General features: G+C 57.4%; 7 protein-coding genes across 7 annotated transcripts; 3 read left to right on the top strand and 4 right to left on the bottom strand.

The window, feature by feature from the left end:
- Positions 1-303: 303 nt before the first annotated feature.
- Positions 304-1316, bottom strand: CcaverHIS019_0700610 (uncharacterized protein; the record flags this gene model as incomplete). The annotated part of the gene is made up of 2 exons (XM_060603463.1): positions 304-501; positions 546-1316. The coding sequence occupies 2 exons, from the start codon at positions 1314-1316 to the stop codon at positions 304-306; spliced, it is 969 nt and encodes a 322-aa protein (XP_060459754.1).
- A 1008-nt stretch (positions 1317-2324) lies between these two features.
- CcaverHIS019_0700600 (uncharacterized protein) lies at positions 2325-3923 on the bottom strand (the record flags this gene model as incomplete). The annotated part of the gene is made up of 3 exons (XM_060603462.1): positions 2325-3348; positions 3390-3627; positions 3671-3923. The coding sequence occupies 3 exons, from the start codon at positions 3921-3923 to the stop codon at positions 2325-2327; spliced, it is 1515 nt and encodes a 504-aa protein (XP_060459753.1).
- A 1327-nt stretch (positions 3924-5250) lies between these two features.
- CcaverHIS019_0700590 (uncharacterized protein) lies at positions 5251-7406 on the top strand (the record flags this gene model as incomplete). The annotated part of the gene is made up of 4 exons (XM_060603461.1): positions 5251-5357; positions 5397-5667; positions 5701-6030; positions 6069-7406. The coding sequence occupies 4 exons, from the start codon at positions 5251-5253 to the stop codon at positions 7404-7406; spliced, it is 2046 nt and encodes a 681-aa protein (XP_060459752.1).
- Positions 7407-8262: 856 nt separating this feature from the next.
- Positions 8263-9957, bottom strand: TPO5 (uncharacterized protein; the record flags this gene model as incomplete). Its single annotated transcript, XM_060603460.1, has 3 exons — positions 8263-9765; positions 9790-9832; positions 9872-9957. The coding sequence occupies 3 exons, from the start codon at positions 9955-9957 to the stop codon at positions 8263-8265; spliced, it is 1632 nt and encodes a 543-aa protein (XP_060459751.1).
- Positions 9958-10810: 853 nt separating this feature from the next.
- On the top strand, positions 10811-13173 carry AMO1 (uncharacterized protein; the record flags this gene model as incomplete). The annotated part of the gene is made up of 2 exons (XM_060603459.1): positions 10811-11098; positions 11221-13173. 2 exons carry the CDS (start codon positions 10811-10813, stop codon positions 13171-13173), a joined length of 2241 nt encoding a protein of 746 aa, XP_060459750.1.
- Positions 13174-13769: 596 nt separating this feature from the next.
- CcaverHIS019_0700560 (uncharacterized protein) lies at positions 13770-14828 on the top strand (the record flags this gene model as incomplete). The annotated part of the gene is made up of 4 exons (XM_060603458.1): positions 13770-13939; positions 13970-14205; positions 14241-14568; positions 14603-14828. The coding sequence occupies 4 exons, from the start codon at positions 13770-13772 to the stop codon at positions 14826-14828; spliced, it is 960 nt and encodes a 319-aa protein (XP_060459749.1).
- Positions 14829-15480: 652 nt separating this feature from the next.
- On the bottom strand, positions 15481-16066 carry CcaverHIS019_0700550 (uncharacterized protein; the record flags this gene model as incomplete). Its single annotated transcript, XM_060603457.1, has 3 exons — positions 15481-15587; positions 15618-15832; positions 15873-16066. The coding sequence occupies 3 exons, from the start codon at positions 16064-16066 to the stop codon at positions 15481-15483; spliced, it is 516 nt and encodes a 171-aa protein (XP_060459748.1).
- Between the last annotated feature and the right edge of the window lie 1605 nt (positions 16067-17671).

Genomic DNA, 17671 nt, shown 5'->3' with positions numbered 1-17671 from the left:
ATTTTGGTAGCGCCGCATGCTTGGCATTCCATAACGTGGTGGTCGTTGTGGAGGGTACACCGAGTGCATCTCCACTGTGGCGGCAGGGCACCACACGTGGCGCAGTTGGACGCCGTGTTGGCGAGGGTACATACTGAGCAGCGCCAAGTCGTAGGGAGTGGAACGGGTGCTAGATCCGGACTATCTGGGGCTGGAGACCACGGCGAGAGACTTGGTGAAGGGTTGTTGATCCTGCATAGATCCAAGGCAGGCACGATTGGGGGAGGAGTAGGTCCAACGAATGGCGAGGAGGAGACGGGACTGTCAAAAGGCTTGGTGCTGGCTGGGCGGAGGATGTTGGGGCGGCCAGGCGAGGGCGTTGGGAAGGAAGCTGAGCGCGAGTGAGATATGGGGGTTGATGGCGGTACGAGCATTGGCGAGGGGGAGGGAGAGTGCCAAAAGAGTGCGAGGCCCGGCGAACCCCATTGAGAAATGTTGCTGGAAGCTAATGTGGGGAGGAGGCTGGGCGTCATTGGATCAGGGGCTGCCGTGGTCGGTGGCGTAACGTGGATGGGAGATGGGGCAAGATTGTCCAACTCGCCAACGGTCATTGCCTCGAAACTGGCCACGAGATCGTGGACGTGCGCTTCGGCTGGGTGGGTGTTGCCAGGCGGCGGCTGGGCGTACGTCGGAAGATACGTCTCGGAAAATGGCACCTGGGGCGGATGTACATGTACACCGGTATGGGGATACTGGAATGGTGAGTCCTCTGCTGGCGTTGGGGGCGGGGGGTCGGGCTGCTCCAGATCCCGCATCCAGGAAGTATACGATCCCGGTAAGGTGGGTGAGCGCTTGGGCTTGGGCTTAGGTGTGGGCAGCTTTGTTGCTGGCGATGGTGAAACGGCCTGAGGCGAGGGTGGGAGGGCGGTCGTGAGTCGCGGCGACGCTGGGGCCGGGGGCGTGGTGAGCCGTTCCCACGCCCCACAGTTGGGTGTGGTGGTTGGGCGTCTGGGCGGCGGGTATGCGTGGATTGGGGCTGCGGTGAGGTATTGTTTTGCTAGCGTTCTAGTATCGTGGACAGAGTCGGAGAGGGGGTTGGTATCGTTGGCAGTGGGGCTGGAGGGGTCGGCGCCGATCCATGTACCGGGTTGGTGGGGGTTGCTCTCCCAGTCCCAGTGGAGGACTGGGAATCGGGACTCAAAGGACTCAAAGGATTCGTTGTCGTGGGTGTCGTTTGTGCGCTCCATCAAGGAGAGAGGGTTGGGGGTGGGTTTGGGCGGGCCAGACTTGGAGCCGTCGCCCCGGTTCTCCTTGATCATGATCCACTCGTCGCTCATGGTGGATGTCGAATGGACCAAGTTGATTCAAGTAGAAAAGGCAAACGGTGTCAGAGGGTTAGTGGGCTCGTAAGACTCTATCAGCGGCAGCGTGAGAGCCAGATGCGCCCTCTGACGAGCCATCAGACGTCAGTTTCGTCAGAGAGTAGTGTTATGGATGTTGCAGCCGTGTGTTGACATGCGTCAGCTGTGTGGCAATGGGTAGTAGGTCGCAATGGGTAGTAGATCTCCAGTCCTCTTTCAGAATCGCTTTCAGTTGATGATCGCTCTGCCGCTTCATATCCGGCGTCGTTGTAGGAGTAGGACATCGACGTCTGCGCATGGCCATGACATGACGGTGCCCCGCATCAGCCCCAGATTTGCCTGTCAGCAACACGTCGCTCCAGATCGCTCGATGTCACCTGTTGTTAAGCAAGGTCAGTACAAGGGCTGTCATTGAGGGGAGGGGAGCGCAAGGGTGTCGTCGCAGACGAGGAGCGCAAGGGTATCATTGCAGACGAGGAGCGCAAGGGTGCCATCGCAGACGAGGAGCGCAAGGGTGTCATCGCAGACGAGGAGCGCAAGGCGGGCCGTCACCGCCGTCAGGTAAAGGTAAACGAGACCTTGCTGCAGCCTTACGATTGGTACATATGTGTCGGAACACTCGGCAGAACTGCCTGTTGAACATGAGGTTGACGAGGTTGACGAGGTTGACATGTATGCGAGGGAGACGAGATTAGACGAAGTGTAGGGAATGAGGGAGACGAGATTAGACGAAGTGTAGGGAATGTGGGCAGTCAAAGTCTCTAATCTCCAATCCTAATGTCGATCAGTATTAGGGTCCCGGTTTGACTCTTGATCTGTGCCCACCTGTTGCAGCAGATGTCCGCAACGCTGCTCGGCTACCAACACCCATCATCCTAGCACGCCATTGTACGAATCTGCTGTGCATCCTGACTATACTACACTGGTGATGACCATGTTCCCAAACGATGCCTCCTGGACCACTTCGTTGCACGTGCGTAAAACTTAGAGAGGCCACTCGATCGTCTGCGAGAGGTTCTGGTGCACAGCCTTGACCTGGGTGTACGCCTCGATACCGTAGGTGCCGAGCTCGCGCCCGATGCCAGACTGCTTGAAGCCGCCAAAGGGAACCCCGGCGTGGAGGAGACCGTACTGGTTGCACCAGACAGTGCCGGCGTCGAGGGCACCCGAGATGCGGGTCATCTGCCGGGCGTCGTTGGTGAAGACACCAGCGGCGAGGCCGTAGGTGGTGTTGTTGGCGAGCTCGATAGCCTCCTCCTCAGTCTTGAACTTGGCGGCGACGATGACGGGGCCAAAGATCTCCTCCTGGACGACCTTCATCGACTCGTCAACGTCGGCGATGATCGTGGGCTCGACCCAGAAGCCGCCGTTAGACTGGGGCCACTTCTGGCCACCGGTCACGATACGCGCACCCTGCTCCTTGCCGCTGTTGATGTAGCTGAGGACCTTGTCACGCTGGCCAGCCGAGATGAGGGGGCCGAACGAAGTCTTCTCGTCATGCGGCTGCCCAATGGCAGCAGCCTCGGCGCGGCGCTTGAGCACCTCGAGGAACTTGTCGTACACAGTCTCCTGAACGTAGATGCGCGAGCTGGCGCAGCAGTCCTGGCCAGAGTTGAACCAGATGCCGAGCGAGGTCCAGTTGGCAGCCTCCTCGAGGTCGGCCGTGTCGAAGATGAGGAGAGGCGACTTGCCGCCAAGCTCAAGGGTAACCTTCTTGAGGTTGGACTCGGCAGCGGCGACCGAGATCCTGCGGCCGGTGCCGACCGAGCCAGTGAAAGCGACCTTGTCGATGTCGAGGTGGCGAGAAATGATCTCACCAGTGGTGGCACCGAGACCGGGAACAGTGTTGATGACACCGGCGGGGATGCCGGCCTCCTTGGCGAGGTCACAGAGCATAAGGGCGGTGAGAGGGGTGAGCTCGGAGGGCTTCATGACGACACAGCAGCCGGCAGCGAGGGCGGGGCCGACCTTCCATGCCCACATGAGGAGGGGGTAGTTCCAGGGGATGCTTGCTGTTAGCTACCGCCAGTAAAAGAAAAGAAAACTCACATCTGGCCACAGACACCAATGGGCTGGTGAAGGGTGTAGCAGATCTTCTCGTCGCCGAACTGGTCGATGGTCTGGCCAAAGATCTTGTCGGCGAGGCCGGCGTAGTAGCGGAGGCAGGCGACCGAGTCACCGACGTCACCCTCGCGGGCGATACGAACACCCTTGCCAGAGTTGAGCGACTCGATGGCAGCAACCTTCTCGGCGTCACGCTCGAGGAGGTCGGCGAGCTTGTTCAGGACTGTTGGTTAGCTAAATGCATTTTGAGAGGAGAAGAGACTCACGAGCACCGCGCTCAGCGCCGGCGATCTTGCGGCCCCAGGTGGTCTTGAAGGCCTTGCGGGCAGCAGCGACGGCGGCGTCGACATCCTCCTTACCGGCGTGGGCGACGGCGACGAGCTTCTCGCCGGTGGCGGGGTTGACGGTGTCAAAGGTCTCACCCGACTTTGCGGGGACCCACTCGTTGTTGATGAACAGCCCAGTGGGGAGGTTGATCTTGCCGAGGGCGGGCACGTTGACTTCGGTGTGAGTGGACATTTTGCTGTGATGTTGAATGGGAAGAGAGGTGATGAAGCAAGAGACAAGAGGATAGTTGGTGGTCTATGTATACTCGTGAGAGAGGCGATGATCGTGGCAGTCACGGCGGATCATGGAACGCCTGGGAACATTGGACGGTGGACACACTACCCCACCGTAGTCACCGCTCACCGCACTCGTCTACGCGGGGGTGTGGGGTAATCAGCATGCCGAGGACCCAGAATGTGCCTGGTGATTGGCATTGTTAGGAGACTAGTTTGTCCTTTTGGTCCAATAGGATAATTAGATCAGTTCTAATTAGCCACCCGCAGGTTCATGTGCAAGTCGCCTCTAGTCGGCAAAGGGAAGGAAGGTATCGTCTACCTCGTCACAGCCACTCTACGCGGATTTTGTTTCCATCTCCGTGCCTCAATTCGAATAGGGATGAATAATGCCCACACTGTCAGTGTGCGCAGTGCTCAGGACAAGCGCCTCGGCTCGAGCGCTATCTTTTACCCTGCTACAACATCAGTGGGCTGTAGCGCGTGCGCGTGGAAGATCCCATCTCACCGGCCCGAGCAAAGCGCGGAGAGAGAAAATCGGCGCCTTGATGCCTGATTACAGGCCTTGAAGGGCCTTGGGGGGGAGTGAGTGCAGCGGGTTGCGGCTGCCGTGCCGCAGAGCGTCGCCAATAACCAGGCGCTTCACCGGAAAGTCACCCGGCGACTGCTATTCTCAGTAGCAGGAATGTGGCATGGTGGGGTTGGGGTGGCAAGGTGCAAGCAGGATGCAAGGGGAGGGTTGAGTCAAGAGGTATCGTTCCCGCCAACGCATGTCAAAGCGACTCTAGCTATGCTGAACATGGAGTTGAGTAGTTGTTGTTAGTTGGCCAAGTACTAGAGTTTCAGCTCGTTGATAGTTAGTCGACAACCATCAATCCATACCGCATCATCAACGAACTGTGCCTCGCCCCCCCCCTCCTCTACATCCCCTCCTTGCCCCTTTCCCTCCCCCCTTCCCTTCCCATTCCCCCCGTCATTGTGGCCACCCACTTTGTGTTATCTCTCAACCCAATCCTCAGCCATTCATTCTCATTCATCAACTACTCTGTGCGCTATTTACTTTAAATCCCGCAATGGAAGACGACTCAACCCGAGAAATAAGGAAGCGCACACTCCGCGCATGTGACGTATGTACCTCATGAACCCAACCCATTACCCATAAACAACATGCTGACACGCCCCTCTGCTACTTGCTGCGCTCTTTCCTTTTCCTTTTACTCTTGCGCTATTAACAGGGATGTCGACAGTGAGTCACTCTTTCATCCCTCACTCACCTCAGTCGTCGTATGAAGTGCGAGGACATTCGCGTCAACCAAGTCTCGGGTCGAAGCTCGTGTAAGGTCTGCCGCGAAAACAGGGAAGACTGCAAGTTCGAGGCCCCAGTTAAGAAACGGTACGTTGGTTGTGATTACATTATTCAACTAACAAACAGTGGACCACGGCCCGGATGGCGACAGCGTGCGCGCTCGGCGTCGCCGAATCGTCGCCCACATCCAACCCAGGCGTCCTCAGAACGCAGTCCCGAAGGCAAACTACCCATCCTCAATGCCCAAGTTCTGCCCCACATCGCAGAGAGTACCGCTCCAACACGGGATACCTCACCTTCCCCCGAGGGAACGCGCCGACATACCAAGGGCCCACTCATGGGCCTCTCCACAGCACTCGTCGATGAGCTCCTCGCTGTGTATTTCACGCACGTCCACGTGAGCTGCTGAAGATTCCCTAGCTGACCCCAGAACGTCTGGCCCCTCATCTACAAGCCACTGTTCCACATCCAGACGACGTCACCTCCCCTCCTCCTTGCCATGCTGGCCATTGCGAGCTGTGTCGCCCAGCCGGATCCCGGGCACAGCGTCGACGCTGACAAGCTGTTCCACATGGCCGAGCGTCAGATGCACCACTGCAGAATGGACGCGAGAATCGATCTCATCCAGTCCCTCATTCTCCTTTCGCTACGTCAGACAGGATGCGGTGATAAGCACATGGCATTCTCGTACGCGGGACGAGCTTGCTGCATGGCGTTGAATCTGGGATTGAATCTAGCACCAGCAAACTCGGAGTCTCCCGTGAGTAATCTGTCAATGTGGACACCTTCTCACGTCAGACTGAGTGTGAGATCCGATCACGCGTGTACTGGAACTGCTACGTCCTCGACAAGACGTTGGCAGAGGAGACGGGCCGCTCCTTTCTTCTGCCGTACCGCCGCTCTTCCACACCCCTGCCATCTATGAATGAGGCCGACGAGTTCGAGACCTGGCCACCACTACCCACATCGAGCCTCCCCCTGCCCAAGAGCGTGCGGCATATCGTCCCACGCCGAGGATACGTCATGTCGTGCTTTGTGTGGACATGTCAGCTAGGCATGGTCGTCGAGGATATCCTGGACATGGATCGCCCTGGCCTCCCGCCCGGCACGGACCCTCGCATCATTGACAACAACTTGCAGGATCGGGACGATCTCATCCGGCGCGCCGAGACGCTCTCGAACCGCCTCGACGTGTGGCGCAGTAACATCCCTCGAAGCATCGACGTCGATGTGATGGTGCAGAACAACGTCTCACCGTTTCCGCACCACGTCGTCGGTGTCTCCTGGTACTACACCGCCCAGATCTTGCTGCTCTCGCGTTTCATCCAGCGAAGGAGCATGCTACCGCCGACCGAGGCCGAGGCGGAATTCAGCAAGCATGCGCATCGGACGTGCTCGGGCGCCGCCGAGGCTGTCGTTGACCTCTTGGCCTACTTGGATCGACACAAGCTCCTGAGCCACACGAGCGCGGACATTATCCACATCCTCTCTCTCGCGACCCTCTTTGAGGCGTTTGACAGCAGCGACGCGGACCAGGCCCTCGCCGAACGAGCAGAGATGAACTTTGCGCAATGTTGCATCTGGTTGAGGGACTGCAGTGCGAGCTGGCCGGCCGCGAGCGCTCACAAGCTATTCTTCGAGGGCCTGATCCAGGGCGGCCTAAAGCTGTCAGGCGACAAGGCGATCAGCAGCCCCGAGGTGGCCACGTCTCCATCTTTGCCAGAAGGCTTAAGGGCAGTTGGCCGGAATCTGAGCACGACCGAGCGTGACCTCCCCCACGTCTCGATGGCACCAGCGGGCATGTCGAACCTGTTCCAGCTCCCCCAATTCTACTGGAACCACCTTACGAACTCGGGACCGATGCCGAATCTCGGTATGGATTTGCTGTCGCCCGACGCGCCTGGTGGCGTCCTCACAGAATGGCGTACACCCGATAGCGGCTTCAATATGACCAGCAACGGGCGGTTTGACGGCATGGGCTTTGCGCCGTCTGACCCTCCAAGCACTGGCGGCACAGGTCCTGGCAACTTCTCATGGGACCCGCCAATGGACCAAAATCCCCAGAGCTCGGCGGACCAGGCGGCCATCTACTCTGCGCTGATGAGCTTTATGGTCGAGGCGGCGAAGAGTCATTAGGGACGAGGATAAGACTTGTTGTTGTATTTTAGTACATATCTTGGATGCCTATCAGTGTACGACGTCTAATCTTCCAAGTGGTTGAGCATGCGAACATTACGAGCGGGCTGGCTGAACAAAGCGTTGGATTGTGCACATGTGCAACCTTGAGGAACCTCGAACCGTCCAGCGTGAGCCTGTAGCCCATCAGACACTAACCAGCCTACTTTTCCGAACAACCGTCAACATTCGGCTGGCTGGCTGGATATCCAACCAGCCTGGCTGCTGCCTGATCACAGGTGCCGCTCCGTTCAGCCACCACTCGGCTTGTTGCCATCTTTCCAGACGCGTCAAGCGATACCCTCCGCATTCACCCCACTTGTTCGCCCCCCTACGCCACACGCCTGCGCCACCACCTGCGCCACACACATGCGCCCGCTCCCGTTCTCCCTACCCCCCTACCCCCCCTACTCTCCCCCACCAACCCCACCAACCCCCCCTACCCCCCCACCAACCCCACCACCGCCCACCACAAGCAAAGCCCGGAACCTCGTGAGCACGGGTATTCCCGGATAATTACCTGACCGCATTGTGGCGAGGCAAGCGAGCGAGCCGGTATCGCTCGTGGCAGAAATCGAAGCAAGCTGGAGAGAGCTGGAGAGGCTAGACTTGGTCGAGCTTATCGCAATCATGGAGGAATGTAGAGCGCGCCTCCTGTAGAGGAATGTGATACATTACGATGTCGGGTTCAGCAAGCTGCGGCAGACATACGAGTTCAAGACAAGCGACTGCGGCAGACATACGAGTTCAAGATTCAAGTACATATAGGTTACGGATGTTCAAGATTCAAATACATTTGATATAGCTTACGGATGTTCTAGTTGACCTCACCAATGTCGCGGAGGACATCCTTGCCCTTACCGTCATCGCTATCGTCGTCGACTGGTTGGACAGTAACGGTTGCACTGGTCTTGTTGGGGTCCTGGGTATGTTCGACGCCGGCCTTTGTGGCGAAATCTGCGGCGATTTCATCTGACAAGTCCTCGGTTCGTGGACCAGTAAAGTAGTGCCTGCCGCTGGTGTACCAGAAGACTGTAGCGAAGAGCCACACGCCCGCCGTCACGACGATGGCATAGTTCATCTCTCCGGGCGAAGGGTTCTTGTCACCGGGGAAAGAGAAGAGGATGAATGCAAAAACCATCCACACGACCGCGACCCATGCGACGGGAACAGACGCACGGCCAAGGTACCAAGGACCAGGGATGAATGTGCGTTTCCAGAAAATGCGTGCAAAGATCGGGATACCGTAGGCGACGTATGGGCCCATGATTGCTAGAGCGAAGATGGCGTTGATGGCCGCTTGGTTTTCGGGATCGGCAAAGCCTAGGAAACCTAGTGGAATCGCCGCTCCAATCACTAGCCAGACGGTGCGGACGGGGGTGCCGGCCCACGAGTCGATGTGGTGGAAGTATTGACTGAAAGGGAGTGCACCGTCGCGAGCAAAGGCAAAAGCTTGTCGGGAAGACGGGAGGATAAGAGACGCCGTCATGCTTACTTGAGATACGCAGATTAGAGCCCAGATGACAAGAGAGCCTTTCTGCCCAAATGCCATGAGGTAGACGTAGGCGAGGGGTTGGCCGATTGCGCTGTCGTTGACGGCCGCCACTGAGGGACCCATACACAGTGCGATCATGATTAAGATGAGTGTGCCGAGAATGCCTGCCGAGGAGATTGCGCCGACAATTGCAGCGGGAACAGCAATGGAGGCGTTGGACGCCTCCTCGGAAATAGAAACAGCACAGTCAAAGGAACAGATTGTCCACACTGGTGCCATGAAGGAGAGGAGGAATGCGAACCCGTTTGGCCAGCTCGTGAGGTTCTCCCATCCCCCGAAAGTAAATTTGGCCGAGTTGAGTTCACCACGCCGGGCAATTGGGAGACCGATGATGGTGACGAGGGCAAGTGCAACATTGAGGACGACGCTCGGCGTCTGAAGACGGGCGAACAGCGTTGTGCCGTATGCGCAAAAGATGCCGCACGACACCAGAATGCCAATGTAAAGGCCGACCTGTGCGCCGATGGAGGGTGAAAAGTTCTCGTTGGCAATGGAGGCACATGCAAAGATCATGCCCGAGCATGCCCAGCCGAGCGACGAGATGGCTGCCACGTTACCGAGGAACGAGTTGTATCCGACAAACCACGACAGAAAGTTCTGGTACTTGGGCGGTGCGAGGCGATGTGTCCAGTAATACAAGCCACCCGAAGTCGGCATCGAGCTCGCCAAGTCGGCCATTGCGAACCCGATAAAGCTGATCAGGCCTGCTGCGACCAGCCAGCCCCACACCATTGACACTGGGCCGCCATACGGCCAATACGTCAGCTATTGGGATCTTGGATGACTCACCAAGTTGTACCAAATTGTCGAAGCGATAGACGGCACGACGCCCCTTGACGTCAGCCGATCGAGAGAAAACTCCTAAACTCACATGATGCTGAATGCGACGCCAAACGTCTCTAGTTTTGAAAAGTTGCGCTTCAGCTCAGGCCGGTATCCCAGGTCCTCGAGGCCCATGTCATCTTTTGTGAGGTTGACATGGTGAGGTTCTGTGCCGAGTGCGAATGTATTGTAAGATCCCTGTCCTTGTCTCTCGCTGTCGTTGGCGGACATCAGTGTGGCGCGTTCTGTGTATTCTGTGTAATGGTGATGGTGGAGATGGGAGGAAGATGTTGATGGGGGATGGGTGGAGCTCATTTCGACGGCGGCTCCACTTTTTTGTTCTTTTTTAGTCGTCGCGTGGCGGAGTGGTGTGGGTGAGTGATGTGATCGCGCGCGCTTGTCGTTCCACAGCGACAAAGCGAGTTGGTGAGCAAGTGGGTAGTCTGGTATGCATCATGGTTTGGCGCGTGGATGGTCTGGAGGCGCGTAACGACTTGTGCGTTGTAGCTATCTTGGCTATCGGGGCGCCTGTGCGGTAAAATTGGTTGATACATACACCCCTTACCCCCACTACTCCACACTCCACACTCCACACGATACGCGCGGTCCTCCGGATCAAGTTGTCGTCAGGGGATGGATAAGCGTAGCCCCGACATCCGGCCCCACTCTCAACAGCAACAGGTGAAGCGAGCGAGTGACGTTGACGTTATCAACAGCGCAAGGAGATGGATGAACGGGAAGGGATAAACGGGGATATTCCAATTAGGCGGATCAATTACCCTCTTAGCTATCTGTCTCCTCTCCCTCCCCGCGGCCTGCTGTATCGCATGCAAGCCCTCTCCCCATCTCCCCACTTGGCTTGCGTAGCCGACATGTTCCACAGAGTGACAACAAGAGTGGGGCATGGAGTGGGGCATGGATCGAGTACATAACCCCCTACACCTTGCCTCGTCCTTGCCATCTTCAACAACTTCTCTCAACACACACAATGGTCTCGACTAACAACACTGCCAACGGCACGAAGCCAAATTACGCCCCGGGCGCCCACCCCTTCGACCCCCTCACGCAGGACGAGATCCGCGCGAGTGTCGCGGCGGTCCACGCCTTCATCAAGAAGGGCGGCTATGTCGGCGAGCCGGCTGTGCCCCTCTTCAACACCATCAGCCTCCGCGAGTCGCCCAAGGCCGACGTTCTTCGCTGGATGGGTCTCTTCTCCGACAAGGAGATTTCTGCCATTGCTGTTACCAAGGCCGCGCCCCTCATGCGCCAGGCTGACGTGAGTCTCTCTCTCTTTTTTTATCTCGCACCATTCTGGTGACCGCGGTGACCATTATCGCGGTCACCAGCGGTCACCTCGGCAACTTGCAACTGCAACTTTGAACTCGCACTGACGCTCAGCTCCACATTATCTGCAACCAGTCCAAGCGCGGCTTTGAGGCAATTGTCGACCTCCCGTCCAACCTTCCGGCTGGTGACGATGTCGCCGTTGTCCCTCAGGCGGTTGTGTCCTCGTGGATCATGCTCGATGTCGACATTCAGCCCTCGCTCCAGACCGAGGAGCTCCTCTGGGCCGAGGAGATCTGCCGCAAGGACGCAAAGGTCAAGGCGGCCTGCGACGCCGTCGGCATCAAGCAGGAGGACGTCTACGTCGACGGCTGGTGCATTGCCTACGACGAGCGTTTCCCCGGCCGCCGCCTCCAGCAGTGCTTCTGCTTCACCCGCCTTCGCCCGGGAGACAACCTCTACGCTCACCCGTGCGACTTTATCCCTATCATCGACAGCAACACTGGCGAGGTCATTACCATCGACTACCCCCATGGCAACCCCGGCCCTGGCGAGCCGCAGCCCCCCTCGTCGGCTGAGGACCACGCCAAGGTTCCTCCCCGTGAGCGCTTCGCTCCCCCTGCCTTGGCCGCCAACTACCTCCCCGAGCAGATTGTCATGGACGAGCCCAACTTTACCGTCCGCGACACCCTCAAGCCCCTCCACGTTATCCAGCCCGAGGGCGTGAGCTACAAGCTCACTGGCCGCATGATGGAGTGGCAGAACTTCAAGTTCCACATCGGCTTCACTTACCGTGAGGGTCTTGTGCTCTCTGGCATCACCTACAACGACGGTGCCAAGGGTGAGCGCCCGCTCTTCTACCGTATCTCGGTTGCCGAGATGGTCGTTCCCTACGCCAAGACCACTTACCCCCACCACCGCAAGCAGGCCTTTGACACTGGAGAGTACGGAATCGGTGCCCTCTCCAACTCGCTTGCCCTCGGCTGCGACTGCCTCGGCTCGATCACCTACCTCGACGCCGACTTTATCACTCGCGCAGGTGGTATCCAGCACATTAAGAGCGCCATCTGCATCCACGAGGAGGACGCCGGTATCCTGCACAAGCACACCGACTTTCGTGACAACAAGGCCCACGTCGCTCGCAACCGCAAGCTCGTCGTCTCGTCGATCTGCACTGTCGCCAACTACGAGTACGGCTTCTACTTCAACTTCTACCTCGATGGCTCGATCGAGCTCGAGGTCAAGGCGACTGGTATTGTCAATGCCTACCCTCTCCGCGAGGGTGAGCTCCCGGACCCGAACCACGAGGTTGAGGTCGCTCCCCGCATTGCCGCTCAGCACCACCAGCACCTCTTCTCCATGCGCGTCGACCCCATGATCGACGGTCTCCGCAACCGCCTCGTGACTGTCGACTCGGTGCCTGATGACGCCGAGGTCGGCTCGGCCCAGAACTATTACGGCAACGGTTACCACTCGGTCAAGACGCCGTTCACCCGCTCGGACCAGTTCTCGGACTGGGATGCGAGCAAGGCTCGCGCCTGGGTCATTGAGAACCCCCACAAGCAGCACTTTGCCACCAAGGGCAACATTGGCTACAAGATTATCTGCAAGGACATGCCGCCCATGTTCGCCAAGCCTGGCTCGCTCGCCTGGAACCGTGCCCCTTGGGCTCGCCACCACACCTTTGTGACTCGCTACCAGGAGGAGGAGATCTTCCCCTCTGAGTTGCACATCAACCAGCACCCAGGCCACAAGGACTTTGGTCTCCAGACCTGGGTCGACCGCGCCGACGACGTCAGCGACACTGACTGTGTCGTCTGGAACATGTTTGGCAACTCGCACATCTGCCGCGCAGAGGACTGGCCCATCATGCCCGTTGAGATTCTCCGCTACCACCTCAAGCCGGCCAACTTCTTTGACCGCAACCCGGGCCTCGACGTGCCTTCTACCGCCGACGCCAAGTCGCGCTACGCCACCGAGGCCTTTACCGAGGGCACTCCCGCCGGTTCAAACGGCACCGCCACAAATGGCGTCAACGGCAACGGCTCGTGCTGCGCTCGCGCATAAGCTCGAGACGACGCGAGAGCTATCACACCCATATATCAAACGGCATTTGTGTTCTATTACATCTGTGTACCAAATAGCAAGTAGGAAGTTTATGGATTTCATTCGGTTCATTTATGTGTGGATGAGTGTCACTAATCCAGTCGACCGACATCAGACTGGTCGGGATTGGTCGATACTGTAGCACCAAGCGCACTTTGAGCAGAGGCGCACGGGCTGGCGGGGCATCGCCGCCTGACAGTCCGCGAATAGAACGAGTGATTCCGGCCTGGGGATGCGCGCAGCCTCAGCACCGCAAATGTGGATGTATGCAGCGCTACGGCGATGATCCCAGCAAGGAGACTTGTCATGTAATGCATGTATGCGTATTGAGCCAAGTCCGCCGCATTCCTGGCCCCCTCTCACGTCATTAAGGCTGATGTGAGCCGGTAATTTCTGGGGTGGGATCGGCAACTACTCGCACGGTTACCGGGCAACATGCCCACTTGAGTATGACCTAATGATCCATCCACAAGTGGGAACAAGCACCAACGACCAGCCTTAAGACCTGCACTGGTTCTATCCCGGTCCCGCGATTCCCCACGCTTTACAAATTCACAATGCCGGTCCCATGCTCTTTTGATGATCTCCAGAAACGCGACGGCCCGCCCCTCAACACCTGGGGCCTGTGGGGCAAGGACAACGAGCTGGGCCAGCTCAACCTCATTGACGCGGCGGCCGTCAAGCGCGGCCGCGACAGTGTCAAGCACGGCATCCCCGTTTGTCTCAAGTGCGTTGTCTCTCTTTGGAGCTGATTCAGTCTGCCGATGAAAGGGCGGCCTATCAACCCAGGACGCGGGACGGTTGAGCATGAACTCCTCGGAAAGGGGTATTACTTTGACGACAAGGTATCGTTCAACACTCAGTGCACAACACAGTGGGACGGGTTTGCCCATGTTCCCTACCAGAACTATCCCGAGAAGGGAAAGTACACGTACCATGGAGGCATGACGGCCGACGACATCTGGGGCGGATGCACCAAGTACGGCATCCACAGTGAGGACTCAAGGCCGAGGAGAAGGCTAACCCAGACTTGGCCAAGCATCCAGTAACCTCGCGGGCCCACCTGATCGACATTGCGAGGTGGGCTGAGAAGAACGGGGTCAAACTCGACCAACTGAGTGCCAACACGCCCATCTCGCTCGACATGATCCAGAAATGCGCCGATGAGCACGGAATCAAGTTTGAGTCGGGCGACGTCCTGATCGTCCGTACCGGCTACACCGAGGCCGTGTACAACATGCCCGAGGACAAGTACAAAGAGTACAACCCGATGATGGGTGCGATTGGCGTCGACCCCAGTCCAGAGCTCATGCGCTGGATCTGGGAGACTGGAATTCCGGCTGTGGCGTCGGATGCGTGAGTCCAAAGTCTATGCTGGTCCTGACCCTAGCTTTGCGTTCGAGTCGTGGCCGCCCAAATCGATGGGGCCGGAGAAGCCTTGTATCCACGAGGTTTTCCTCGGCGGGTGGGGGCTGCCGCTCGGCGAGCTCTTCGACCTGCGCGAGCTTAGCGACAAGTGCGCCGAGCTCAACCAGTACACGTTCTTCCTCACTACGATGGCTTTCAACCTTGAGGGCGGTATCGGATCGCCGCCCAACGCCCAGGCGATTCTCTAGAATCAAGTGACAGGTGATATGCAGCAGTTTACCAACAGGCGAGGTCGTGTGCGCAGTCAAGTCACAGTACTCACCACAGCCTCATTCCGAGAAACCAACAGCTTAACAGGCAAGCCGTTGGCCGTTGGGGATACCAGTGTAGTCATAGAGGGCGCAGCAGCCGAATGTGGCGTGGCCATGTTCGGTCAGGTACCTGATTGTAGCGGCGGCCTTTGCGAGGGCATAGTCACGTAAGAAGAGCGGGATGGGCTGTTCGGGTGACACGAGGGAGCGTCTACGTGCTCATGATGACCTCAGTTGCCTGGAAACCACTGAGAATCATGTGCGGCATGTACAGTGCCGACGGAGAACTCGTGGAGTGTGTGGAACATGCTTCTGGTTGTCGGATCGTGCAAGACGTACGTGTTTTAAACTCTCTGACGACGTCCATTTGTTGGAGTATCACAAACACGTGATCAAATGCTTGACGCAGCGCAGACATTCCGGCGAAGGTGATGTATAGTACTACTGTACTATACAGTACCCTGGTCACGATCCCGATCCAGTTTACTAGCGATTCATTCGGTCGTTATTGTCCTTTTACAGAGTATCCGTATTGTCTTTGTCTTCTCCTTGTACGGAATATCCCTGTGTAGTGTCCATATCAATGTTATCAGACAAACCACTGCTGGTTGCGGTAATCTTTGTGCCCCTTCCTATGGCACGACCACACCTGGACGGCCTTGTGGTCGTCTCCGTCCGTGACGTCGAGGCACATTTCTGAATCAGCTCATTCCTTTTAGTACGAACTAGAGTTGGCGAGGCGAACCTGCTTGTTCCTACCCTCGACGATCCACTGCTGGGCCCACTTGCCCGTGCATTTCTGGATACGCACGGTCTGGCCGTCCCATCCTCCTCCCGCGTCGAGACACTGTGTAAACCCCAGATGGTTGATTTGCAGCTCGCCAGGGGACCCGATGTTGCCAGCCTGTGCATACCAGAAGAACTTGGCCGCCGGAAAGCCTCTGCCGTCAGGTCGGTTGCGATAGAGATAGAGGGACGAACAATATCACGGGTGTGCCGTCCGGCACTCGGGTGTAGTTGTAGACTTGGCCGTTACCGAAAGTTGCCGGTACGCCAAGGATCCACCCACTGGATCCAGGGTTCCCCGTCCAGCTTAGCGCGTACGTGTTGGCGTGGGGGGCAGCCAACACGGTTGAAAGAAGGAGGATGGCGAGCAGGGCGAGCATGGCGAGCATGATGAGTGGTATGGGTTCCATCACGGTCTGAAGCTTTATATACTTGGGCGTATCAAATCCGAAAGGTCATCGAGACACCAGCTGCTCCACAACCGACCACAGCTCCATCTAGTTTCAAGACACTCTTGACATGGCCGCCAGCCGTTGTTAAAGTTGATCGATCGGGTGGAGCGCTTAGGCTTTGCGCGCCTCCCCGAGAGGAATGTTAACGACAGCAGAGTGTGTCCGACGGAGGTTAAGCTTGGTGTTTTAAAGCTGTGCGCGGATCGGGGGCCAAACTGCCAAAATCTATCGAGTCTATAGAGCAAATTAAGCTCTGCCAAGCTTGTCACGATCTCGGTCACACCATCTCCGTTGGCGAAACCACAATAGCGTTGACGCCCACAACCTTGTAGCCCACCATGTCATGTGAGCTCGCCGACGTTCCCGATACCCGTATGCCTTGCCCGGTCTACTGTACTGTATTCACGCTATGCCCTAGCGCAATACATGGGTCATCCGCCGCGTACTCGACTCTGCATCCCATATCAAACTCCGCGACTTTGACCTCTGTCTTGACCGGAACGGAGCGAACGGGTAGAATTTAGATGAAGAACGTTGCGACACCTACTTGTAGATACACTGCGTAGTATGTAGATACGCCGGTAAGAGTGAATGCTTACAACTCGGCTGCTGCTCATCTACATGTACCCCGCGGGGAAGTCGCCGGCCGCGGGATCCAATATTCTAGCTTAAACTTTGTTTAGCTTAATTTCGTCAGCTTGTCAGCTGATCTGCTTCGGTCACTCTTTTGTTCCAGGGCTGGGTCAGGTCCCACACCGAGCCACTACACGTGGGGTGGGCAGCAGTGCTCTCCTGTCGTCACGCAACAGACTGGGAGTTGACGGAAAAGATTGGCCGATCCGCAAAGCGAGGCCCAAACTCGGTGATGTTAGTATCTCTCTGGGATCTCTGGGCCATTGCTGACCAGACCTCTGTCTCGAACGGGGCAAGGATAACTGGGCATTATCGCCAAGTAGTGCGTGCGTGCCGCAGAACCCACAGAGGCGACCAGGCGGCCGCACACAATGCCTGGGACAGCGGTGTGCTGACGGACAGCTGAGACACACTATGTGCGATGCGAATGAACGCTGGGATACTATGAAGACGTGCGCTTGACATGAAAGAGGTGACAGCCTGCTGGCGCCTCAGACCCTTGCTTTTCACAATCTACCTCACGGTCAGAGACCTTCTATGGGTCAACAGTAGATGACGGCATGTCAAGCTTGACCCATGATTGCTTGACTGACAGTAATGTTACTCTTCAACTTAATGATGCAGCCGTCGATCGTTGAAATGCTGAATGACGTCGAGCCGAGCTACTTTGGGTATCAAGGCGACACAGATTTGCAGGCTATGAGAGATCTAGCCATCGATCTGGTCATCAAGCCCATCAAGATGGGCTCTCGGCCCTACCATCCCACTAACTCAAAGGTCCCGACGACTGTGATGACCCAATGGGCCCAATACTGCCCAAATAGTTTACACACTTGACATTCTTATATAGCACTTCAATCACCTTCCTTCCACTCTTCTCACTTCACTTTCACTTTCATCTTCTACCGA

This window comes from Cutaneotrichosporon cavernicola (assembly GCF_030864355.1).
Source record: "Cutaneotrichosporon cavernicola HIS019 DNA, chromosome: 7a".
NCBI lineage: Eukaryota > Fungi > Basidiomycota > Tremellomycetes > Trichosporonales > Trichosporonaceae > Cutaneotrichosporon > Cutaneotrichosporon cavernicola.
Note: the sequence above shows the minus strand (reverse complement) of the source record. Positions and strands in the feature narration are given on the sequence as shown.